The sequence below is a fragment of the Lissotriton vulgaris genome, chromosome 2_1 (assembly GCF_964263255.1).
Source record: "Lissotriton vulgaris chromosome 2_1, aLisVul1.2, whole genome shotgun sequence".
Taxonomy (NCBI): Eukaryota; Metazoa; Chordata; class Amphibia; order Caudata; family Salamandridae; genus Lissotriton; species Lissotriton vulgaris.
The window spans coordinates 156,430,705-156,458,324 of NC_141687.1; the positions used below are offsets into that span (position 1 = coordinate 156,430,705).

The 27,620-nt window shown below is 46.9% G+C and overlaps 1 protein-coding gene across 1 annotated transcript in view; it reads left to right on the forward strand.

Moving 5' to 3' along the window:
• Nucleotides 1-27,620, forward strand: part of CHCHD2 (coiled-coil-helix-coiled-coil-helix domain containing 2) — a 53,979-nt gene that overhangs the window by 19,766 nt on the left and 6,593 nt on the right. The window contains exons 2-3 of the mRNA XM_086954617.1: nucleotides 12,467-12,707; nucleotides 24,122-24,278. Of these exons, the coding sequence (XP_086810743.1) occupies nucleotides 12,467-12,707; nucleotides 24,122-24,278 (398 nt within the window). The remainder of the gene's footprint in view (nucleotides 1-12,466; nucleotides 12,708-24,121; nucleotides 24,279-27,620) is intronic.

The following is a 27,620-nucleotide window of genomic DNA, read 5'->3' on the forward strand; positions in this document are numbered from 1 at the left end:
TACAGAGAATGATGGATCGGTCAACTCTGACATAACACTGTGGGAGGCATGTAAGACAGTGATTTGTGGTTGTGGGGTGGCGGTGGTGGCAGGTCATAAGAAAGAGAAGAGTAAACCACTACAAGATCTAGAGAGGGAAGTGACGCAGTTGGGAGCGGAGATGGTCACCTCCGCATCCTTGGAGGTCTCCCACACTTTGGCCGTAAAACAGAAAGAATACCGGGATATAGCTGAAGATGCTGCTAGGACTTATTACCGAGCCACTCAGCATCGCATTTATGATATAGGCGATAAAGCTAGTAAATTGTTGGCTTGGCTGGATAGGAGGGAGTTGGCCAAGAGATGGGTTGCAGAGATTTTAGATTGGCAAGGAACACGCCAACATGATGTGCACGGCATTGCTGAGGCCTTCACCACTCATTTTAAGGATGTATACACCCCCTTGCCCACATCCACCTTGGCAGCGGCAGAGGAACTGCTCTCTACGCTCCCTCTAGATCCACAGGAGCCGTTGGATCTGGACGCCGATTTGACCCCAGAGGATGTTTCCAAGGCCATTGGGGCACTGCAGTCAGGAAAGGCCATGGGTCCAAGTGGCCTCCTGATCGAACTTTACAAACTCACGGCTTCCATAATGGCGCCCTTTTTGGTGCGCATCTATGACGAGGGGGTATCCCTAGGTATTCTGCCAACGACTCAGCGGTTGGCCAAGATCGTGGTCATACATAAACCGGGAAAACCCCCGGACCGTTGCTCCTCTTACAGGCCCATCTCTCTCTTAGACCCCATGGTTAAGATCCTGGCCATACTCTTGGCCCTTCGCCTCTCTCCCTGTCTTCACTGTTTGATCCATTCGGATCAATCTGGCTTTGTCAGCCAGAAATACTGCGCTTAACTTGCGCCGCTTGTTTGGGGTACTGGGCCTGGCCTCTGCTGTTCAGGAGGACTCTGTGATAGTGTCTCTGGACGCTAAGTTGGCCTTCAATATGATTGAATGTCCCTTCTTGTTTGCAGTACTGGAGAGGTGCTCGATTTATATCCTCGGTGCGACTGCTCTATGCCCGTTCTTTGGCCCGAGTCACGGTAAATGGTGGCCTTTCTGCCGCCTTTGAGCTGGGTAAGGGCACGAGGCTGTGCTGCCCCCTGTCACCTCTTCTCTTCGCCCTAGCCTTGGAACCCCTCGCCATATGGATCAGAGGTAACCCTCTAATTCGCTGTCTGAATTGGACTCCATATTGGTTGGATAGAATTTCCATTTATGCTGACCATATCCTTCTTTATTTGGCCCAACCCCGGTCCTTAATTCATAGGGTGCTACAAATTTTTGCCCTCTTCCAAAAATATTCCGGGTACACGATCAACGTGGATAAATCTCTGGTTTATGTTTTGAGCAGGGTGCCGCCGACTCTTCCAGCGGGATGCCATCCCCTAGATAATCACAGAGGGGTTTCGGTATTTGGGGATATACATTGCCAAGGATGAGGGGGTGTTCCTTCGTCAGAACTTGATGCCTCTGCTCCAACGCTTCCGCACCGATGTGCAACATTGGAAAGCTTTACCTCTAACACTCTTGGGTAGAGCTGCTCTTATAAAATGATGGCACTTCCCGGCTTTCTTTACATATCGCAGAATACGCCTTTCTTGATCTCTCCACAATACTTTAGTTCGATTGACTCTGAGGTTCGCTCATTATTGAAGGGGACACCCAGAATTGCCCTTGTCAAGCTTACCAAAAGCTGGTATGATGGGGGCATAGCTTTGCCGGCCATTCAATACTATTACTGGTCCAGGCAGCTCGTGAGTCTCAACCGCTGGATGCATCGACCCATCACGGACCCGGCGTACACAATGGACAGGTACAACATGTCCGCCGGTAATTTTCTTAGGACACTGTATGGGGGTGAAAAACACATACCTAAGTACACCCCGACCTCGACTCTGGTAGCTTTTTGGGGCGTAGTCACGGCTGTGTTGGGCAGGATTACTTAGGCCACCTCGTTGTTTAAATCTCTTCAATTGGGCATGCTCTCGAGGTTCCCAGGGTTTGATAAGTGGGACCTGAAAGGTCTCTCGACGGTCTGGGACCTGAGGTGGAAGGGGGGATTTGTTCCGTTTAGTGAGCTGCAATGACAGCACCTCCTGCAGGTAGGGGAACTTTCCGGTATCTTCAGGTGCGGAGTGTACTGCAGAAGGTGTTACCAAGCGGCTCCGACCTGCCGGTTTCCTCACTGTTAGAAGATAGGTTACTGGATGATTACCTTCCAGACCGAGCGATCTCTCTGACATACCGTAAGATTCTCAATAATATGCTGGACTCTGTGGGTAAGATGCGGGCCAAATATAATGACGAGGTGGGGGAGCTCGACGACGAGGAGTGGAGGGAAGCCCTGGCCTCTCCAAGGGAGGTGGCGATTCGCTCACGTTTTAGATTGATCCAACCTAAAGTGCTTCACAGGACATACTACACCAGTTCGGCACTCGTTAAGATGGGCTTTTTGTCCTCGGACTATCCTCGGGGTTGTGGACAGCTGGGTACTTTCCTATATCAATGGTGGGACTGCCCCGACCTCCAGAGATACTGGGGAAGAGTTGTCTCCGCCATGTACCACTTATGCCATAAATCAATAGCTCTATCCCCCGTCTTTGCCTTTTGAATGTTTGGCAGCCTACTGATCTAAACAGGTATGATCGTCTCTGGGGCACACTGGCTTGTTTGGTCGCCAAGCACTACATCGCTAGAACCTGGAAGGGGCGTTGCTCTTAAATATGCGGAATGGGCATCAGACATGGACTGTGCATGCAGGCGGAAAGGGTGGTGTATGAAATTAGAGATTCCCCGGGTAATTGGACCAAGGTGTGGGGCCCCTGGAACAAAAGTAGAGGGTTTATTTGTACCCCATTTGCAGAGTCGAATGATGTTGTTGATGACGTGACACCATAGGCTGGCTGTCGCATGTGTTGAGGACATTATAGTGTTTTTTTTCCCTTTGATCCAATGTATTGAATGGCTTCATTTACGTTTTCTGTAGTCCTTCGGTATTGTATTTTGTGTTGTAACTGCACCATTATTATGTTTCTTTATTTTATTTTCAATAAACAGCATTGGTAAAAAAGATATGTTACAATCCTAGCAATTCATCCCATCATTATTCTTTGCCATCATTATTCTTTGCCATCATTTGTGCGCTGCTTCCATTGATGGCCATAGAGACATGAATATTCTATAGGCGTTAACTGGCCTAGAGCTCGCTACAGGCATCCCTAACTTTTCTAAGAGCCACAGTGTCTACAGACTTTTAAACCAAGGCATACAAAATAAATTACTTTTCCTAGATATATCTTGGTTAGACATAGAAATGAGCTGAGCTGGGCAGGCGACAAGAAGTAGGCTGTATTGAGCTCTGGAATGGAAAGACTTGTGAGTTGGATAATTACAATTGTCCGATCAGATACGGTCCATTTGGTTTATGGCATATGTGCTAACATTTTTATTATATTTATGTATGTTACAATATTATAATTGTAGCGAGAATTGTTATTTATGCAGAAAGTAAACTTACCAGACAAAGAATCACTCTCTGAAATCAAAATAACAGAATTCATTTTGTACAACTGTGCATTCATTACAATTGACAATAGTTTTCAAACAGCCCTTTGCCTACACTTTTAGGTGCACAAACAAATGCTGGTTTTGACACACGTGGAGTTTACAAAAAGTTTGAAGAGAATAACAGGGCACTGAACTGCCTGTTAAGTCCTGTGCATGCAGTTTGCCCTGTAAACTCTTAAAACGAAATGACCTCTCTCGCACACTTTGAACTGAGCTTCATCTTGCTCCAGCCATCCTGTCTCTGTATCTTACTCCCATCCAATTCCACTGACAGTTAGTAAAACCTCCCTCTCCACGGAGGACTCAGTTCTGAGCACTCTTCTTTTCCTTCTCTACACTTCTGCCTTTGGTGACACCACTGCTTCACCTGTTACAACTAGCAATGACACACAGATCCCCTTTTCTTACCCTAATTTTCTCACAAATTCAGCTTCTTATCTAATATGACAGTCCTTTATGTGTTTGTTCTTTGACGCTTAACAGCTCTGAAACCAAAGTTGTATTTATTCCAGCAGTTTCCACCATAGTGGCTTTGCCAGCAACTATTCTGTTTTCCACCAAATGTTTTCACCGCCTCTCCCGGGCCATGGCAGGTCAGAATATGTGTGCTTTTTAACCACAATCTGTATTGGGATCTTTATTTTGCTGCTAAGTGACCGATTCACTTTATCATTGGCTTAACATGTAGGAAATACCCAAGTGCTGCTTCCACAAAGATGACGAGCTCATTAAAACATTAGTCACAAGCAAAACCGATGTCATAAAGCAGATAGGAACTAACCAGAGCCTTCATGTAAGTAGAAGACAGAGCGTGGTCCATGTTGACAGGCAGTGTTTTGTTAGACTCTGTGCTTGGTGCCAGCCATTCTAGTGTTTCCATGCTTGTGGCCATCTAGTGAGGAGTTCTTCAAGGTAGTTGGAGCACCCGATGTAGTGGGCGGTGGCAAATGGATGTTGGACTTGGGCTTCATCGTCGTCCACTTGATCCACACCATACATTTCAGAAATGGGGCCCTGACAAGCCTTACAAACTAGCTGTATCCAAGATGGTGGTTTGCCCATGAAATTTAGGAGGTTCCCAATCCAGACTAAGTATGGATTCTTCCTGTGAGGTCAGTATTGTACACAAAGAGCCATTTCTAAGTGCTGAATGCCGCAAAATGATTTAGTTCTCTATTTTTCATTGTGCTGTTCTCTCTTCATTTCCATTCTTGTCCACGAGTTTTGCTCTTTTCAAAAATATTCTGGAGTTCTTTCTCTAAAACCCTTGCTTGTCCCTTTTCCTTTCCTAACATCAGGAGGAGTTTGGAACCTTGCTGTTATCTTTCACCCATGAGCTACAAGATTACTAAGGACATTTTCCCCTTAGTGGGGTTTTCCTTCTAAATGTGACCCTTTTAAGAAGGCACGTGGCACCTCACATATATTCTGTGCAGGTTGCACCCATGGCTACTGGAAGGAGTCCTTTCCTGCTGGAGTCAAATAGGCAATGTGACAGACCTTGATCATTGAATAGTACTACAAACTCGAAGTAGTCTTTCTTACTGCTTGGCAGCCATTCATTTGGCCATACGGACTGTCTTCGCCCTGCCCCCAGGTACACACATACGATCTTTAGATTCCACATTGTTATTTTCATAACAGATTGTATTGCATTTTAAGGTCATAAAATACAGGCAAAATAAAAGACAAGACAAAAAGAAACCGATAACTGTGCAACCCTTCTCCCCCAACAGCTCTCCTTCACGATTATCCCTTCTCTCTCACTGTCCCTCGGTTGCCCTATAGCTCAATGGGGTTGCAGTGTGGTAATGACCCTGTCCATAATCGCACACAGTCTTCCTTTAGACCCACGTGCGACCAAATCTGCCCCAAAGCCTAACCTCGCCAGCCTTCAGATGCAACGCGCCATTGCTGCCAAGTTAAGCATCTCTGTCCTTTTCACCACCTCACACTCCTGTATAGTATCTATCTCAGTAAAACAAACATGCTCGTAAATATATTGCAATACAGCTGTTAAGGCTAACGCTCCAACCCCTATCATTTACCCTAAATTATTAATTCTTCTGTACCTTATTTTGTTGCGATCTACCCCTATTTTCGTACTAACGCTGTTCTAAATAATTACAGATGTTGCAGAGGACTCGACCCATCCATGTGTTTCGTTTGTGATGCCACTCAGTCATTTTCCCCCAGTTCTGTCCAACTGATTCTTCTGAAGTTCCTCTATATTTGGTTGCTTACCTGGCAGGGGAGAGTGAGATGGCTACCTCTGTGCCCTTCTGGGCAGAGATGAATTGAGATGGGGACTCTTTAATGAGTCACTTTTGGTGTGTGGTGAACAATTTAAGTGACAGCTTACGATGTATATGCCATGTGAAATTTGTTTCGATAGTATCTTAGTCATGCTCCTTTACATATGGAGAGGCTAGGGTTTATACAACAATCTGTTTTGTACACAAATGTTCGCAATGTTGTTAATAGCACAGCAAAAAGAGTTTTTTTGTTAGACTGTTCATGTTTTAAAAAAGTCCTTTACGGTTATCACTCCTCTAGCTCAGAATTGCGTAATCTTTTGGGTCTATGGAAAACTATATTTCATACTAGGCCATATTCGGATCAGATGTGTAAATCGAGAGACCATATGAAACAAGCATTTACAATGCAATGGTCTTGGCATTGTTAAAGTTAGAGCTATTGGAATTGCTCATGACATTATTTTTATTTATGTTTTTGTTTTTAAAACATATAAATAAATGGCATTGTCCTTTACAATGCCAATAGCTTAATCTCTCGCAAATGCGAGACCTATTGCATTTGCACACACACACACAGAGCCACACACACAAAGCCGCACACACACACACACACAGAGCCACCCACACCGTCATTCACATAGAGCCACCCACACACACAGAGCCACCCACACACACAGAGCCACCCACCCACACAGAGCCACCCACACACACAGAGAGCCACCCTCACACAGACCCACCTACAAAACAGCTACCCATATAGAGCCACACACACAGAGCACAATACATACACAGACAGAGCCACACACAGACAGAGCCACACACAGACAGAGCCACACACAGACAGAGCCACACACAGACAGAGCCACACACAGACAGAGCCACACACAGACAGAGCCACACACAGACAGAGCCACACACAGACAGAGCCACACACAGACAGAGCCACACACAGACAGAGCCACACACAGACAGAGCCACACACAGACAGAGCCACACACAGACAGAGCCACACACAGACAGAGCCACACACAGACAGAGCCACACACAGACAGAGCCACACACAGACAGAGCCACACACAGACAGAGCCACACACAGACAGAGCCACACACAGACAGAGCCACACACAGACAGAGCCACACACAGACAGAGCCACACACAGACAGAGCCACACACAGACAGAGCCACACACAGACAGAGCCACACACAGACAGAGCCACACACAGACAGAGCCACACACAGACAGAGCCACACACAGACAGAGCCACACACAGACAGAGCCACACACAGACAGAGCCACACACAGACAGAGCCACACACAGACAGAGCCACACACAGACAGAGCCACACACAGACAGAGCCACACACAGACAGAGCCACACACAGACAGAGCCTCACACAGACCGAGCCACACACTCACACAGACCGAGCCACACACTCACACAGACCGAGCCACACCCTCACAGAGACCGAGCCACACCCTCACAGAGACCGAGCCACACCCACCGAGCCACAGAGACCGAGCCACAGAGACCGAGCCACAGAGACCGAGCCACAGAGACCGAGCCACAGAGACCGAGCCACAGAGACCGAGCCACAGAGACCGAGCCACAGAGACCGAGCCACAGAGACCGAGCCACAGAGACCGAGCCACAGAGACCGAGCCACACAGACACACACATACAGACCGAGCCACACAGACACACACATACAGACCGAGCCACACAGACACACACATACAGACCGAGCCACACAGACACACACATACAGACCGAGCCACACAGACACACACATACAGACCGAGCCACACACTCACACATACAGAGCCACACACTCACACATACAGAGCCACACAGACCGAGCCACACACTCACACATACAGAGCCACACACTCACACATACAGAGCCACACAGACCGAGCCACACACTCACACATACAGAGCCACACAGACCGAGCCACACAGACCGAGCCACACAGACACACACATACAGACCGAGCCACACAGACACACACATACAGACCGAGCCACACAGACACACACATACAGACCGAGCCACACAGACACACACATACAGACCGAGCCACACAGACTCACACATACAGAGCCACACACTCACACATACAGAGCCACACACTCACACATACAGAGCCACACAGACAGAGCCACACACACACACAGACAGAGCCACACAGACAGAGCCACACACACACACAGACAGAGCCACACAGACAGAGCCACACACACACACAGACGGAGCCACACACACACACACACACACACACAGACAGAGCCACACACACACACACACACACAGACAGAGCCACACACACACACACACACACAGACAGAGCCACACACACACACACACACACAGACAGAGCCACACACACACACACAGACAGAGCCACACACACACACACAGACAGAGCCACACACACACACACACAGCCACACACACACACACACACAGAGCCACACACACACACACACACACACAGAGCCACACACACACACACACACACAGAGCCACACACACACACAGACACAGAGCCACACAGACAGACACAGAGCCACACAGACAGACACAGAGCCACACAGACAGACACAGAGCCACACAGACACAGAGCCACACAGACACAGAGCCACACAGACACAGAGCCACACAGACACAGAGCCACACAGACACAGAGCCACACAGACACAGAGCCACACAGGATGCATATCTCCTACTACCACGAATTTACGGTTCAGTACCACTATGGGAGTAGCTGTCTGTGCATATTTCTACAATTTCAGAGACAGGACGAACACAATACTTGGGTACTTCGGAAAGCCACCTCACCCAATAAAATGGTATGAGGGGCGTGAGTTCAACGGAGCCCCTTCCTCACAGGCTGGATCTCCGGTACTTGGGGGGCAACCACCACCTCAGACCTAAAAAGACGTGGTGTCACGGAAGTGATCTTACTACACCTGCAAAACGTATTTATGTAGCAGTAGGATCAGTGGAGATGCTCTGCAGATATTTAAGGCGAGGACTCTCAGAAATACTGGATGGGGGATTTTGGAACAAAGTACTTCACCAAGTATACATAGATCCTGGGGAGAAAACACCTCAGAAGAACTGTCCTCGATCTTGGGGCAAGGAAACTACCACTGGCGCAGATTGTAAAAGGCGAACACTGCGTGCTCTCTTCCGCTTGGGCGGTTTGTTTGGGACGCCGCACTCTCACACCACATGGCTGAGTCACAGCACAATGGAAACAAGCGCCCTTGTAAACAAGGGATCCGCGACTGTGTCCCTAACCTCTACCTCCTCATTAAATGCCCGCCTGTAACTGCAGGGTACCCTGGACGCTGCCCGAGCCCAGACACTCCCGCTGCTGCAGCTGCCACGAGCCCCGGCTCCATCTTGAACAATCTCAATGATACACACACGGGACACTGCGCCCATGGTTATTTATCGACCCCCGGGCCAGCCCCCGGCCCGGCAGCCAGTGAGAGCCAGGGAGCAGCCCTTCTGGCAGCAAGAGATGGGAGGAGCCGCAGAGCCCGGGAGTTTTGCTTAGAATCGCTGCTGGGAACACGAAGGAAGATCTGGAATCGGAGGGGGTGGGGTAGGTCGACTGCAGTGGGATCAGGCAAGAGCACGGTAGAGAGCCACCAGACCAAAACATTCTAGGAAATGTAGTTCTGCTGTCTATATAGACCTGCTGCGGCCTAAGAATTCTGGCAACTGCAGTTCTTCTGTAGCGCAAGGTGCTACTTCCACCAACACTCTCCGAAGAGTAGCACAGAGTCGGCGCACATGCAACTTAGTGGCGAAATGCAAACTGGTGCACCTTTCCTTAACAAGCTTCCTTTGTTGAGTGACAACTGCGCGCATCCACCAAGAGCTTGCCATGAGACAGTCTTTTGTCTACAAGCCCCGTCTGTTTCGGATTGGGGCGGGCGTGTTTTTTGTTGAGTGACGGATGACGTCATGGATAGAAAGGACAACAAAAAACACACCCCTCAATCCGAAATGGACTGGGATTAGAGTGACAGGCAGAGCTCTTCCCCAATGGCTGGCCGCCGTTTAGGAAGCCAGCCAATGGAGAAGAGCTGGCTCGTTTACCTCCCTACTCTAAGACCTAATCTTTTGTCATTGAATAATTAAGAAGTAGTTTCATGTCACCTAGTGCCATTCCCCCAGCATCCACATAGGACATGTGCAGTTTTGCAAATCTGGCGTGTGCGCATCAATTGTGTAAGCATGGCAAGAAATTTCAGTTTGAGTCAATATTGTGTTGGTAGCAACATCTGCTTTGATCTGTAGGTGTAGAGGTCAGTTTGTCACGGCCACAACCCCCTATCTAATTAATATATTTTTGTGTGTTGGACAGTAACATGCCTTTTGACAAAATATATGGGGATTCACTCTGGGAAATGTCTCTTGCACCAAAATCTACGAAGGCCATTTAATAAGACGGCAAGCAGAAGACCCTGCTGTGCTTAGAGCGAAAGGAATAAACGGGAGGACTGGAGACAGGCAGGCAGAAGTAGAAACATTCAGATAGGAGACAGGACGGCATTTTAGAATGCAAACACTCATAATGGGAGGTGGAAGGAGTGTATGTAACTAAAATGGAAAGTAATTCAGTTTTGAACAATGCAAGTAGAAGATGTTGAAGACTGATTTGGAGGGGAAAATGTGGGCTACCTAGGTCAAATTGTAGTCCTCAGGTATTTTCCACCAGATTGATGTCCATAAAAGTATATTTCTCAAGTCATTTGAATGTTGCATGACCCTGCTCACAATGCTGGCTAATGTATCGAATGTTTTGGGATTGGTGGATGTGAAAGATTCCCATCTGAAGTGGTGTACTAACCAAGGTATGGAGGGCAAAAGCAACAGAAATTCCTACTTCCCTTATGAGCTTGATGCTTCTCCCTTATGTCTACATTTAACGAACCAGACCCCTCATATTTTACAGAACATTCCTGTATTACACTGGCTGCACCCCAGCACCCTCTCCATCCCTAAACCTGCCAAGGAGCACTTCAGCCATGGCCATTGGTCTTCTTATTTCAGGGAAGGGGACTCTGGAGGGATTAATGGTCTACACTGCTGCTAGTTTTGAAGTACAATTACAGCTTCATGAAGTCAAACATTGTGAAGAATGTGGGTGCCCCAGAGTGGTTAAGCATTGATATTTTGAAGTATCTTTCTTAGGTTGAAGATACGAAGAGATGATAGAATCTTAGGGTAAAGGCTTCGACCTGGAGCCCATGAACATTAATAGGGAGGGTGATCTGGCTGATTAGGGCTGCAGTACCGGTTGTTTTGGTGCCTACCCCTACCTCTCTCTTCAGCTCTGCTTACGCCCTCGGTGAGATGTTTTTGCCATGTGTCACTTCAGCAAAACCCATTGCTGCCTTTCCAAATGCTTTGGTGGTCCCAGACCCTCCTTGCTTTCCCTCCTATGGTGCTGTGAGATTTGCTGTTCGTCCTCTGACTACCTCCATTCTCTGTCTGAAACCTCGCTCCAAAAACGTGCAGCGTCAAAGAACACTTCTATGATGGTGCATGACCAAAAGCCATTGTGTATTTGAATACGTTCTACCCCAATAATTGTATGACTATTCAAAAAAAATTTTTTGCAGTACCCGAAGATGTAAAACCTGCCTGCAAGAAGCATAGCACTTGAGCTAACTTACCACTGTTGTTGTTTAATGTGACTGTGTAGTCCTTGACTACATTTTTGGTAGCTGGGGAATGACCTTGTTTTGCAGTTATCCCTCTCATACTGCTGGTCTCTTTTGGAGAGTTAATCTCCAAATCTTTCTCCTTGACTTATGGTGTCCCGAAAGGTTCATCACTAAGCCCCATGCTTTTTACCATTTACGTGGCTCCCCCATCCAAGCTGATCTGGTCCTTTTAGTTTCTCAACTATCTCTTACACTGACAGATCAACAAACTCACCTCCGTCTGTTTCTGCCTGCTAAAAAGCCTAAAGAAGATTTTACCTTCCATCCCATTTGACCTACGGAAGCCATCATCTCTTTAGTTTTGTCAATACTAGACTATTGGAATGCTAAGTGGCCTTTAAAGCATTGTGCACAGTATACAAAGCGCTCCATAGCACAGGCCCCGAGTATTCACAGAAAAAATTATTATGGTATACACCTGATAAATAGATGTCTGCGCTCAGAAGCTTCCAAAAAAAGTGACTGTCCAAAAAACGAACAAAGTATTTTGGAGTGGGAGGAGTTTTCTCCACTTCGCCTGCCTTTTTTTGGAATCTGTTGATCTGTTGCCTTGACTTCTGAGATGTCAGTCCAATTTGAGCATTTTCAGGAAACATCTCAAATCCTGTCTCTTCTTTCCCTCTTTAGCTTCCATTAATCTCGTTACCACAGTACAGTTCCTTACAGACGTCCGCGCCAAAATGCCTTACAAATATATATCAATTAATTTTGGGTATTAATATTGCATCTTTTTAGTAATATTTTCAGCATTGAACTAAATGTGACATGAGTCCATTTTGAATTAGCCCTAATGTGCATTCTTTTGTTAATTATGTATTCTTTCTTAATATATTGTTGTATGTTACAGGGCACCAGTACGGCCAGCACCACCACCTGTAGCTCGTGCTCCAGTACCAGCAGCACCTGCACCGTCTGCAATGGCTCCTGCATCTGCTGCACCAAGGCAGCCAGGTCTCATGGCACAGATGGCGACAACAGCAGCCGGTGTAGCAGTTGGTTCCGCTGTGGGACACACCTTAGGTCATGCAATGACAGGAGGCTTCGGTGGCGGTCGCTCTGAACCAGCAGCACAAGATGTCACTTATCAGGTAAACTGGCATAGTGTTATAGAATTTGAAAATAATGAAAAGATGGAGGCAATACATTTTTTCCTTGACCACTTCTACTGCCCGCTGAACCCACAACAAATGTTAACTGTGATGGCCCTATTTGACACATGAGCCTGAAACACCCTATGTTATTATCAGTAGTAAAGTGAGTGCTAGTATGTGCCAGTGAGAAATAAAGACGATTTGGTATGTATTTTATTAAGTGTACTCGAATCACTTTCCTTCTCGGGATTACAAATTAAGTATGTTGTGGATAATCGTGATTATTTCATGTTTTGTGTCGGCCCAACCGTGGATCCTACCCAGCTAGGTGAAATACTCCTTCTACTCTTGACTCTCAGTGGTCTAGCAGTCATGGCTCCCTTGGGGGGTGGTTGGTGTGGATACAGGTCAGTGAATACAGCGCATAACTCAAAGCGCAAACAGTACAAACAAGAAATGCAGCATTCATAGGCAACAAAACTGCCCCCCTTGAGGTATGAGCGCTAGTAGTTGCCAGGTGAATTTCTGTCCCATCCTACGTCGTGTAACCTTTTCAGGGTTATTCCACATTCATTAGTGGCCGCATGAGGAAATGCAAACTATAAGGACGTACTCCAGAGTTCTCCCTTTTGGCCCTCTCGGAACTTAGTCAGAAGTGTTTATGGTGGTGCAGCATCGTTTGCAGTTAGACACCCCGGGCCCAACTGGTCCAATTCACGTCTTACCCTCTCTCCCAGCATAGAAGAGTTCAGCGATGCAGCGCACATAATCAAATGGGCACTTGAAGGTCATGCTTAGTTTGGAGAGGTCGGGCTGCAGGTTGTCTCTCCTGAGTGGCATTGCCGGAGGTCTCCTATATGTTGGAGCAGCTCTCTTCTCTCAAAGGTACGATAAGTTGACTTTGCTCAACAGGGGAAAGGAATCCTTTCTTCATCTCCCTACTGGAGCCAGCGAGGGTATGACATCGTCCACAGTGTCTCCGGCAGTCCTCAGTGGGGAGTCAGAGACCGTTTCTTCGCAGTGCGTGTCGGACCCTCAGTTCGTAGCCTCAGTCTATGGCAGCACTCTCCTGGCATACAGGGTTCACCAAAAATAATCTTACTTGCAGTCGATGGTTCGATCGGTGCTCAGCTGAGTCCTCATGGTAGCCTCCCCACTGGACCTTGCTTTCTCCAATTCTCTCCTCTTCCACAAAGGGCACACTAATCTTGGGGCTGCTGCTTGAGAGCAAGTGGTTTTGGTTTTCCTGGGTGAGGTCCCCTTACCCAGAAGAGAGACTAGTAGGCCTTGATTCCCCAACCTGGTCTTCGGTAGATGTCTTGCAGAGCTTCCCATTCTCACACAGCCTGTCTGGCTGCTTGGCAGGTGACACATATTTGGGGACTCTTCTTCCCTTTCTTATAATCCTTTTCCAAACACCAAATGTGATTTAAGGGCTGGCTCTTTGAAGTTTTATTTTTGGGGTTCTGCTTCTTTTGAAGTGGCATCTTCCTTCATAAAAAATGTCTGGCACAGCAGGCATGACTCTGAAGCTGATTGGTCTCTCGGATGTCAGCCACAGCTCTAGTTGCATCAAGAGGTTAATCCTAGACCCCCAGCCTTCTATGATTCTATTATCAGCCCTATTTTCCTTCCTGAGATTTGTCCAGGCACTTTCCTTGTGATTTATCACTGATTCAAAGATCAGCTATTTGAAATGTAAAGTGAGTCTCTTCCTTTTCCCTCCAGTGTGTCTCCACCGAGCTCGCAGGAATGCAGTAATATACAAATGTATTTATTTATTTAATTATTTTTGTGTTTTATAGAGCTCAAACATGACCCGTGAGGGTATCGGAGCACTTTACATGATATACAGAGGTGCACAAACAAAGTTTAAAGTGCAGAAATATACAAAACTATACAAACGGATGGCGAGGGGCAGGGTTTATTTATTTATTTATTTTGAAAGTGTTATATAGCGCGGACAAGATCCTTGCAGATATCAGAGCGCTTTACACAGAGAAGTACATGAGCATGGTTAAACAGATATATCAATAGGTCAAATGATACAAGTAGGTGGCAACTAAGCCCAAATAGGTTGCTACAAGGCCACACATGTGAGTAATAGAGCAGTTAATACAAAATCAAAAGGGTCATAAAAGTAGTATAGATCGGTGCAGAGTACTAACAGATAGTAGTTCAGGTGTATTTAGCCATGAGGATAGCTTTTACTTCATTTTTAAGAGTGTGGTGGAAGAGATAAGTCTTGTTTCGGGCGGGAGAGAGTTCCAGATCCTGGGCGCCATTCCCGAGAAGGAGCGCTTATATGTTTTTTCCTTCCGGAATCTTCGAGGTTTCAACAGAAGCTTGTTTGAGCCTCTGGTATTTCTAGCTCCTCCAGAGATTGTCAGTTTCTGAGTCCGGTATCTGGGTGAGTTTAGATGTACCGCCTTGTGTGTCAGGCAGGCGATTTTCAGATGTATTCTAGCTTCAAATGGCAGCCAGTTCAAGGATCTCAAGTCCGGGGTAATATGGGAGTGTTTTTTTGACCCAGTGATGAGTCTCGCTGCAGCGTTTAGAGAAGCTCTTAGGGGTGCGGTTGTAGTTGGGGGGAGTCCACAGAGGGCGATGCTGCCGTATTCAATTCGAGGGTTGACTAGTGCTTGTACTGCGGTTTGGAAGTCTTTGGCTGGGAGGAAGGGTTTAAGTTTCCTCAGAGTGTTGATCTGGAAGTTTGCTCCCTTTGTTGCCTTGCTGATATGTTGCTGCATGCTCAAATTGGTGTCGAGTGTTATGCCTAGGGATTTTGCTGAGTCCACGATGGTGGGTTGGACATTCAGTGCAGTTAGGTCTTTAAGCCAAATTTGAGTGGTGGAGGCCTTCGCTGGAGGTGAGATCAGAAGGAATTCTGTTTTCAGGGCATTGAGTTTGAGATGATTATCGGCCAGCCAGGATTGGGTGCATCTGATCGTTGAGTTCAGGAGCAAGATGTCCTTGGGGGACTGTAATTTGAGATAGAGTTGGGTGTCATCTGCGTACATGTGAAAGTGTACATTGGATGCTTGTAGCAAGGTGGTGAGAGGTTCCATGACTAGGTTGAATAGAGTTGGGGATAGCGAGGATCCTTGGGGGACACCTAGCGTTACGGGTATTGGCGAGGACATCCTGTTGTTGCTCTTGAATTTGTGCGACCTGTTGTGAAGAAAGGAGGTGAACCACTTGAGAACAGTTCCAGATAAGCCCATTCTTGTGTTTAGGAGCTCTAGTAGATTCTCATGTTTAACAGTATCAAATGCTGAGGAGAGATCAAGGAGGATGAGGAGGCAGGTGTCGTTCCGGTCTAGCATTTGAAGTGCGTCGTCAATTATGTGAGTCATAGCCGTTTCTGTACTGTGCCCTGCTCGGAAGCCTGATTGATGCGGGTTGAGAAGATCAAATTAATCAATGTGTTTGGCCAATTGTAGTTGTGCACATTTTTCCAGCAGTTTGGCGAGGGTGGGAATGTTGGTAATGGGACGGTAGTTGTTGAGATCAGAGGGGTCGGCTGTAGGTTTCTTTAGGAGAGGTGTGACCTGACCAACTTTTAGTGAGTCAGGTATGCTTCCCTGTTGGAGAGAGCTGTTGATAATTTTAGTCCAGAGAGGGATAAGCAAGGGGGTAAAGTCTTTTACTGCTGCAGCAGGAAGGGGGTCCGTGAGGTGATTGGATGGTTTCAGGGTGCTGAGCAGTTTGCCAATTTCTTCTTCTGAGTATGTGCCAAAGGTTGACCATGTGGCATTGTTTTTTGGTTCAGTGGCTGCTAGGCACTGTGGTTTGGAGTAGAGGCTTGCGTCAATAAGGAGGTCCCTCTTTATGTTGTCAGTTTTTTGGGAAAAGAAAGCAGCGAAGTCTTCACAGGAAGGCGCCTCACGCGCAGTGATGAGTGGTTGGGGTTGATCCTTGGATTGTGATCTGATTAGCTCAAACCGTTTTCTCGGACGGTTTTTTGCTTGGTCGAGCTGGAGGCTGAAGAAGTCTGATTTTGAGCTTTTTATTTTCCTGAAGTAGGCGTTTCTCTTTTCCTTTAGGTCTTTTAGGTGCATTGCCGATGGAGCTGATCTCCAGGTACGCTCTGCCATTCGCATGTCTCGTCTATCTTCATTGAGTCTCCCGTCGTACCATGGTTTGGAGATTTTAGTAGAGGTTCTTTTTAGCTGCAAAGGCGCAGCCTCATTAATTATGGAGGTCATAGCGTTGAGATACTGGTCAGTCAGTGTTTGAACGTTCGAATCGCCTGCCGGTGGCAGTAGGAGATTGCACCTGTTAGGGGGCAGAGAGTCTGGGTTGAGTTTTTTCATGTCTCTTTTCCAGACTTTTGGCTTGGATACTTGAGCCGGGTTAACTTTAACTTTTTTATTGATGAAGAATGTGACAGTATGATGATCTGACCAGTCACAGGGTTGGATGGAGTCGAGTTGGATGGATTCCTCTTTGGAGATGACCAGGTCGAGGATAGAGCCTTTCTCGTGGGTCGGGCTGTTACATATTTGGGTGAGGTTGAGGGCATCGAGGAAGTTTTTAAGACTATTTACCACCGCGTCCTTGCCATCATTCCAGTGGAGGTTGAAGTCACCAAGGTATATTTGGGTGAGCTGCCGTCCAGAATTGTTTGAGATCATATCCATGATTTGTTGAGAAAAGGTGGAGTTGGAGTTGTCCCTGGGTGGGCGGTAGATGCTGTGAAGAGAACATATCGGTTTGCCCTCACTGATAATGTCAAGGCTGATGTATTCCCAGGTTGTTGGGGATGGTAGGGAAGTAGAATTGACTTTCTGAACAGAGAGGTTATTCCTGTAGATGCATGCGATTCCACCACCTAATTTGTCTGTTCTGTCTAGCCTGATAATGTGGTAGTTGGGAGGGACCAGAATGTCCATTATAGGTGTCGAGGATTCAGTTAGCCATGTTTCGGTCAGGATGATTAGGTCAAGGTCCGTTAATAAGAGTAGATCAGCAATTGCGGCAGAGTGTTTCGAGGCCGATCTACAGTTGAGGAGGGTGCATTTGAGACGAGGTGTGATGCGAGTGGTAGATTGTTCTAGCGAGAGAGGGACTTTTCTGAGGTTATTGGGGATGGAGAATCTGCTGTTTAGTGTGGGGGGTCTAAGGGGATTTGAGTGTATCGTGGGAATGTTGAGGTGTGGGGTGGTTATGTGATTTTGGGGGGCTGGGTCGTAGGAGCGTAGAAGGGTGAGAGTGTCACGGTCAGAAGTAGAGTTGTGGGTGCGACAGGGGCGGTTGTTGCGATTGCTAGCTGGGAGTGAGTTCAGGTTGGGGGAGAGTTGAGTGAGAGTTAGTCGGAAGGGTGGGGGGCCCGTTGGGCGGGGAGGTGTAGTTGTGTGAGGGGGGGGTTGTAGGGGCGACGAGGGAGACGGGGGCAGTTGCTGCGCCTATGGGCAGTAGTTGACGCCCGGTTTGGGGCGTGTTGAGTGGGGGAGTCAGCTGGAGCGCAAGGGGACAAGTTGGGAGGGGAGGTGGGTGCTGGGTGCATGGGGTGGGTGGCGAGTAGTTCCTTGATGTTGTGTATGTCTTCTTTGATCTGAGTGAGGGTGGCCATGATGATGTCCATCGTGGGGTAGGTGGTGGAGGTGGGGGCGGCAGTCGGAGGTGAATGGTTGACCAGGGAATTCGTGTGCAGGTGGGAGCGTGGGCTGGTTTACGAGGAGGTATGCGTTGTGTTAGTGTACGGGAAGGTGTTAGGGAGGGGAGATGTTTTGGGCGGGAGGGGTGTGGATGAGGTAGGGAGGAGGTTGGTGGTAAGAGTGAGGGCATTGGTGGTAGGCGGGGGGGTCAGGGTGTATGCTGGGAGATTGAAAGTCGTGGTTGGGGAGCAGGAAGGGTAATGGGGGCTGAGAGTAGGAGGGGAAAATGGGATAGGGGATGGTCCTGTTGTGGGGAGGTGGAGTTAAATTAAGAGAGGTGTGTTCTGCGTGGTTGGCTAGAGGGTAATGGGGACTGAGAATGGGGAGGGATGAAGGGGGGATTCGTCGCATTGCGTGTTGTCCTGGTGCTGGACTAGGTTAGGAGTGTTGTGTGTGAGAGCTGTGCTGTTAGGGGTGAGCGGAGTAATGATGCCCGCTGTAGGTGTGAGAGGAGTGATGATGGTATGTGTGGAGGTCTGGGGGTTGGTAAAAGGGGTGGGGGTGTGAGTTGAGTATGTGGGGGAGCGCTCTGTGTCTGTGTTTGAGGCGTGTGTTACAACTGCATGGTGCTGAACTGGGATAGAGTGGTTGTGGGTGAGAGATGGGCGATTAGGGGTGGTAGGTGTGACCCTCATTGAGGGGTATGTGGCTGTGAGGTCATGGTCGGTGGGACTGGAGGGGATATGAGTGTTGGACAGCGGATGGGAGAGGTGCTCTTTGAAGGTGGGGAACAGGTTGTCTAGCAGTTCCAGGTTCCTGTCTGTGGATTGAGCTAGAATAATCCCGTTATTGTAAATGGTGATGGTGGCTCTGCCTGGAAAGAGTTGGGATGATGTGATGGAGAGAGTTAGGCTGTGAGCGGATTTCCTGGTGGAGGAGACGGTGAGTAGGGTGAAGAACGCTTTTCTCCATTGCGCTCTGCGTGTGGTATGGAATAGGATATCAGTGTTCAGGGATCCATTGACCGGTGAAAAGTAGGTGTCAGCAAAGGGCGTTTCAGGGTGTGACCTCAGGAAGTTGTGTTTAAAGCGTTTAGCGGCTTTTTTGGTGAGTGACGGTGGGTAGTTGATTTTATATGTGTGATTGCCGATAGGATCCATGTTGCGAAGATGGTTTAGGAGGGAATGGGGGAATGTAGTATAGTGGTACACATGTGCGGGAAAACAAGTACATACATACAGTAGGTTACACAGTTGTAGAGAGCATAGAGGAAAAGGGGGATACAAATGTATGATTGCAATCATAGTTAAAGTCAGTAAAAACAAAGGCCCCACATATTCTCTGCGGATAGAGTTGGTGATCTGGGGGAAAAGCGATAGTCTTAGATTCATCAGGCACAGTGGGTGGTTGAGGGCAGGCATTAGACAAGGAATTTACCCATAAGGAAGGTTTTGGCCTCCTTTTTGAAACGTGCTAGAGAAGGGATTCTGCTGATGGCGGGTGGGAAAGAGTTCCAGATTCTCTGTGCTGCCCCGGTGAATACCCTATTGTAGGTTCATTTTTTTTTTCTGAAAAAGGGCGGGTTGGAGTAAGAGGTTTCTGGCGGACCGGGAGTTCATGCTTCCTCCGGATACCACTAGTTTCTGTGCCAGATAAGCAGGGGAGTTAAGAGTATAGAGCAGAGGTCTTCAATCTGTGGGGCGCGACCCCCAGGGGGGTCGTGGAGTCCTGGGAAGGGGGTCGCAGATTCTGCCAGAGTGCAGTTCCTGGCGTCAGGCTGATGGAGGGTGCTCACGGCGGAGGCCGCCTAATTCACACCGAGGTGTGAAACACATCAAAGCCTCATTAACAAGTGAAGGTCTTTTAAAGACCTGTGATAGTACTCTGGTGTGCCTTTGTGTGTGCCCAAGCTGTTTCAGCCAGGCTGACATACACGAGCTGGGGGGGAGGGGGGGCTGGGGGAGGAGGCTGGTGGAGGAGGCTGTAGCCCTTTGAGTTCAATGGACTTAGCTGTGTGTTTATTTTTACTTTTAACGTTTTATATAGCACTAGTTTAGTAGGTATCAGAGCGCTTTACATATACACAGTAAACAGCAGAAGGACAGCAGAAGGACATTACAATCATTGGTTCAAGTCCCACGAGCCCTCATACCTGGCGCCTGTGCAGGAGAAATGTGGCTGAGAGTCTGTTCTTCGGTGAGTTCTTTTCATAGCTGGCTGTCACCGCCCCCCCCCCCCCCCTTCCCCCCCCCCCCCCAAGCAGGGAGGCACAGGGATGCCCTGCCATGAGAGAGGAAGAAGGAAGACGAAGCAGAGAGATACTGACCCCCCATGAGAGATGCACAGACAAGGTGGGTGAAAGAATGATGGGTGGATGCATGGATGAAAGGGTGGACGGATGAACGATGTATGGATGGATGAAAGGGGCTGTATGGATGGACGGATGGAAGGATGAAAGGGTGGGCGGATGTGTGAAAAGGTGGGTGGATCAATGATGAGTGGATGGATGTAAAGATGAAAGGGTGGATGGATGGATGGAGGATGGATGGATGTGTGATAAGGTGGGTGGATGGATGAAAGGGTGGATGGAAGGATGAAAGGGTAGTTTGGATGAGGGATGGATGTATGGATGGATAAAAGGTTGCATGGATTAATGATGGATGGATTTTTGAAAAGGTGGGTGGATGAGTGATGGGTGAATGGATGGATGTAAGGGTGGATGGATGTAGGATGGATGTAAGGATGGAAGGATGAAAGTGTGGGTGGATGGATGAAGGATGGATGTATGGAATGGATAAAAGGTTGCATGGATGAATGATGGATGCATGGATGGATGTGTGAAAAGGTGGGGGATGAATGATGGATGGGTAGATGGATGGATGAAAGGGTGGGTGGATGACGGATGGATGTATGGATGAAAGGGTGGATGGATATATGGATGGATGGATGGATGGATGGATGAAGGATGGATGTATGGATGGAAGGATGAAAGGGTGGATGGATGAAAGATGGATGGATGGATAAAAGGTTGCATGGATGAATGATGGATGGATTGATGGATGTGTGAAAAGGTGGGGGATGAATGATGGATGGGTGGGTGGATGGATGGATGGATGGATGGATGGATGAAAGGGTGGGTGGATGAAGGATGGATGAAAGGGTGGATGGATATATGGATGGAATAATGAAAGGGTGGATGGATGAAGGATGAATGGAAGGATGAAAAGGTGGATGGATGAAGGATGGATGTATGGATGGATGGATAAAAGGTTGCATGGATGTGTGAAAAGGTGGGTGGAAGGATGAAAGGGTGGATGGATGATGGATGTATGGATGGATAAAAGGTTTCATGGATGAATGATGGATGGATGGATGTGTGAAAAGGTGGGTGTGTGGATGGACGGGTGGATAGGTAAAGGATGGATGTATGGATGGAAGGATGAAAGGGTGGATGGATGAAGGATGGATGGATGTGTGGAAGTGTGGGTGGATGAATGATGGATGGATGGATGTGATGAGGTCTAACGGGCGCATTTATGGTTGTCGATAGTTGTTTATGATGAGGAGTACCAGTTTCTAGAATCTTTTGTCGGAAGGGGGTCCTTACGCCTAAAAAGGTTTTACAAGGGGGTCTCGGCATCAAAAAGTTTGAAGACCTCTGGTATAGAGCCTTGTAATGCATGCCAGTTTCAACTGAATTCTGGCCTCTAGAGGGAGCCAGTTCAGCGCTTTCATATGTGGAGAGATGTGGTTGAATTTCCTGGTGCCGGTGAGTAGTCTGGCGACCGTGTTGAGGCAAGCTTTTAAAGGTGCTAGGGAGATCTGGGGTAGACCAGTAAGGGTGGAACATCCATATTCCAGTCTAGCGATGACTAGTGCTTGAACTGCCATTTTTAAGTCAGGAGCATCGATGAAAGGTACTTTGGAAAGAAGGGGACCCCTACTACTAATGCAATCACTACTTGTAGGGAATAATATAAACTCTTTTTTTGCAAGGCAGAAAGTAGTGAGCTATATTAATAAGCCAACAGACCCAAGGGCATCAAAAAACTAACTACGTGATTATTGTGACATGTAGTAACTAATAAAGATAACACTTATTGTTATAATATAAGTTGATTTTTTTGGTTTATTTCAATTATTTTCTTCATATATATTAGTCATTTCCTATATATAAATATACATTCATTGTATTTAAAAAGTATGTGATGAACATATTTCTAATTCAAAGTATATGTGACAACATACTCTACTACAATTAACAGAAAGGGGAAAAAATGTATAAATAAACAATACAAATGACTCCGATGTTAAATGGGGCTAGTGGAGTAAGCAAAGCGGTGGATGGAGACTCTATCTTCATACTTTTTAAATACAATGAATGTATATTTATATATAGGAAATGTCTAATATATATGAAGAAAATAATTGAAATAAACCAAAAAAATCAACTTATATTATAACAATAAGTGTTATCTTTATTAGTTATTACATGTCACAATAATTACGTAGTTAGTTTTTTGATGCCCTTGGGTCTGTTGGCTTATTAATATAGCTCACTACTTTCTGCCTTGCAAAAAAAGCATCGATGAAAGGTTTCAGCTTCCATAGGTAGCTCAGGTGGAATCTAGCTGCTTTAGCCATCGAGTTAATGTGGTCTCGCATGTTCAGGTTACAGTTGGGGATTAGGCCCAGGGATTTGGCAGAGTCCACAATGGTCGGCGGGCAGGTTAGGGCTGTGATGGCCTTGATCCAAATCTGAATCTAGAGTTGGCTTTAGGAGGGAAGATTGGGAGAAATTCCGATTTCTGGACAGTCGGTTTCAAGGTCTCGTTCAGGGAGATGATCTCCTCGAGCGAAGAGATATTGATGTCATGGTGCGCACATACATAATCTGTGTTTGCCTATGACAAAAAATCTGCATTAGGGGTCCAGACAACAGTACAGTTGGCCCTTAGGGGCGGGGTACATGTATTTACCATGCACAGGACATTTCCGGCCCAACATTGTGTTTAGTAGAACTGTGTTTATGTACTCACGTGTGATGATTCCCATCTACTAAAAAACAGAGCTGTTAGTAGTCTAGTGCTTGCTGCCTAAATTATAGTAGAAATTGTTTTGTAACCAGCGAGATATATGTAGTCTTTTTACTGTTAAACGATCTTCTTATCCAGGCTCATTATGGAAAGCTCGTTATGCTGGAATGTAACCGAGCGGATGTCCTTTCTCCTGAAGGGTGGCTATTATCCCCTCAGCCCAGTTGTGATTGAGAGGATGGTGTCCCTGCTGCGTTACTCCTTAGCTGCAGATGAGACCAAATGTTTAAAAACCGTTGGTCTCAATAGGTCACACCTGTTTGTGCCATTGAGTATGAGGCATAAAGCTATCTTGATACTGTAACTGGATCATGGCTGCCAGCTAAATGCATCAGTAGGATGTCCTTGAAACCTGTGTGTTTGCAACAGGAATGTAAGAGGTGTGGGAAAGCAGAATATTTCTTTTTCTACGAATGTCCTATATTGGACTTTCTTTGAAACAATATATTGGTTGTAATGTGTTTTATTAGGCAAGACTCAGTACATATCAAGTTCTAAGCTCCACAGATTGTTCTTGCTACTTGTTGTTAGTGTTCTGTATGGCCGTAGTAATGCTTTGCAAGATCATATTTTCGTTGTGTTTTGTTGAACAACATGATAGTACTTCAACAAAAAGCCAAAAGATCCGAACATTCAGGGCATTCGTTTGTGATTAAAATGCTCTCCTTTTTGACACAGTTTCGTTTGTGACACTCCTTTATTTTTAATTATTCAGGAACCACCACCTGGCCAGCCAATGTATCAGCAGCAGTCCCAGTACACCCCTTGTCAGTATGAGATGAAGCAATTTTTAGAGTGTGCACAGAATCAAAGTGACCTCAAGCTCTGTGAAGGATTTGGTGAAGTGCTCAAACAATGCAGGTTTGCAAATGGTATGTTTTATTTTCCTAACTTTCTATTATTCCAACAAGGTCAGAAGATGATGACTAAGTTTGTTTGAGTAAGAACCTTTTCAAAGATCCCCCCCCCCCTTTAAAATCCTGCTTTCTCTCTCGACCTGGACCCCTCCCCTGCCCCAATTCTAATTTACAAAGATGAATTTCCGGCATTCACATAAATAATGTGAATCCTCTTTGACGTAGATCAGTTATTCTTCACTTTTTTTACTTTTTATTTTACATTGTGCGTCTTTATTTATATACACACTGTTAATATATTAATATTATTTCATTTTTAAGCAGTAATGGACCCCTTGAGTAGTCTTTGCGGCCCCCAGAGGTCCCCGGACCACAGGTTGAGAACCACTGGCGTAGAGAACGCTACATTACTGCATAGTAATCAAATAAATAAAAGGCTCTGAATGTAGGAGGGAAACTGAGCTCCAAAATTCCACTTTCCACATAGGACGGGCAGTACGCCAAATAGATATAAATTGGTCTTTGTCTAGATAAACTTACCATAGCCATAACCTCCCAACTTTTCCTTAGTCATCTCAAAAGTTGGGGTTCCAAACTGATTCCTTCATTGCCTAGGGGTTACTCCTTGGGCTGTCTGACTTTTAGCCTGGGCAGGGCAACTATATATAAAAGTGTTCTCATGCCACCACGTTGTCCAGAACACTAATCTGAAGTCCCCGGAAAACTTCTATCCAGTAACAGAATTGACCAAAACACTACACCCTGTAACTGGGGTACTATAAGCACCTTGTTCTCTTGAGCCCTATGCAACTGCAGTTGTTGCACTAATGATGGTTGCACCCCTGAGAATCATGCTATCTTTGCCTATTCTGTCCACATGTCCTGATTCTAAAGAGCTCTTGTCCCCTTCCATGTGAAATCCCATCACCTCGACCCCCTTGTTAAACAGCCACGTTATTTCTCTGTGTCCCTCCACAAAATTTCTCAACTCTAGTGTTATCACCCTACCCAAATCAGCTTTGAAAGCCTCCCTAATCGCCAAACTAGTCGCAATACCAGTCTTAGAGGGTGTTTGCTGTCATTGCAGCCTTAACTGCTAGATGTCTAACCCTACACTTAAGCTGTAGAAAAGTTTCAGTTCTCAGAATTCCAAATGCCACCCTGTAGTATTTGAATGACCTGATACCTTATTTGATTGTTGCGAAAAAGATCCGCTGTAGATTAAAAGCCCCCCTCTACTTCTAAATAGCTGAGCCAGTGTCGGCTAGGGAACATTCTGTGTTAATATGTGAAAGGGGGCTGGTAAGGTTTAGAGAAGCCAGTTCTTTGAAATACATTCACACACAGCAAGCAAAGCACTATAGATGTGACTAACAAATTCTGAGGTCCTATGTTTTGCGGTCAAATAAGTCATACAATATCACACAATGAGCGTTGTTCTAATGCTTGGTCAACAAGGGCCTACTGGTTAACGGAGTCATTACATGGCCACTCAATTGTATTCTTAGTTGTGCTGCCATATAGGTATACCACTAATTGGGGCTAAAATTCTTTCCTCCGAACTCAATCCCTGCAGGTGTATGTTTTAGGGAGGCAGTTTCTTGGACATTCTTTGCGTTTTGAGGAGAGCTGTGCCAGGCTTTGTTTTGTTAATGCAGTATAGGATCTGTCCGTTATGTTGGAATTGTTTAAGCCCTTTATTCTGGGATGTGCATGGAAGACATTTAGATAGGATCTATTGAAATTGGAGGCAGCAGACTCCCAGTGGTGAGACAAGTCTGGCTGAAATTTTGGAGGGTCTGAACAAATTGAGGCAATCAAGGAGGTGAAATATTTGCAGTATAATACTGCAAGAAAGCAGGTCAAGACCCACATCACCCACCCAGCAGGTTTCCTTCTTGGATGTTCAGATCAATTGAGATTACAGACTCCATACTTTTCATAACAAATCATTAAATGTTATGCATGTTACAAACTTAGATGTTAACGAAATACGTATTCAGTACTCTTTACTTTCTAGCTATGTGATAAGTCTGTGATTTTGATTCTTGAGTCTGTTTGTCAAATAGCAGTATATTAGCAAAATAAAAGTAATGTTTTGTTTTGGATATTCACATTTCTAATCCCAAAGATGTAGTAGCTAATACAGGTTTAGCGGGTGGCAAAGGATTCAGCCCAGATGGCATCACTACTGAGTTTTGTAAGGCCTTCTCCGACATTATTTAATTTGCTGTGAGTATTGGCGGTCCTGAAGAAAATAACTTGGCATTGTCATGTTCGAGGCATGTGGGCTGCTGAATTCATATCTGTGCATAGATCGCCGCCTAGTGTTGGGTCCGGATGATTGCACATTGTTGTCCTGGAAGAGTCTTCGAAGTATCACGAGATAGGTGGCTCCTCCCCTGGACTACAGTGCACATGGGCATCGACTCCATCCCCAGATTGTTTTTTTCCGCCATTGGGTTCGGATGTGTTTCGGTTCCCTCTGTCGGAATCGTTAGTTGTTTAACTTACTTTGCTCGAGACCAAAAGGTCTTTAGGACTTGCGTCGGTATTGTCTATCGTTCGGGTTCGTTTTTTCCTCGGCTCCGAACCAACGCTGCCCTTCCGCGTGCTTTCGGCGCGGACGGGCCTACACACGGCTCCAACCTACTTCCATCATGGAACGAAGTCCATTTAAACGGTGCCTGGTGTGTGCCTCGAAGTATCCACATATCGACGTACACCCGGTGTGCAATAAGTGTTTGTCGCCGGACCACGACGAGGCCAAGTGTATGGCCTGCTCCAAGTTCCGGTCAAAGAAGACACTCAAGATCCGCCGAGCTGCGCGCCTGGAGGCCCAGCGATCGGCACCTCCTCCTGCAGACATCTTCGACACGGAGGATGTCGGCGACGACACTATCCAGGAGATCACAGAATCTAACCCGGCGTCGGAGGTCGAGGACGACTACGACGCGGAAGACGAGGATTTCGATGAAGTCGTCGAGGAGCTAGGGGACGACGACGGGGCCCTTGCCACCGTAGAGGATAGCTCGGACGAGGAGCTTCCTCAAACTGACTCCGGGGCCAGCCACCATTCTAAGGCCCAGGCCGAGGGATCGCCTTCGGGCCTTACCCAAAGCCTTGATTCCCGTCCCACGGCTCCGGCCCGGCCACGGACATTGATACGGCACCACTCACGGTACAGAAACCGAAAGTGAAACCATCGGTCTCGACGCCAGACGTATCGAAACCGAAAGCGCTAGTCGCGCTGGTCGGGTCGAAGACTTCGGAGGCCTCGGCGCCGAAGAAATCCAAAATGGCCGTCGAGCTCAAGGGCCACGCCAAAATGGCCGACCCGAAGACTACGGTATCGAA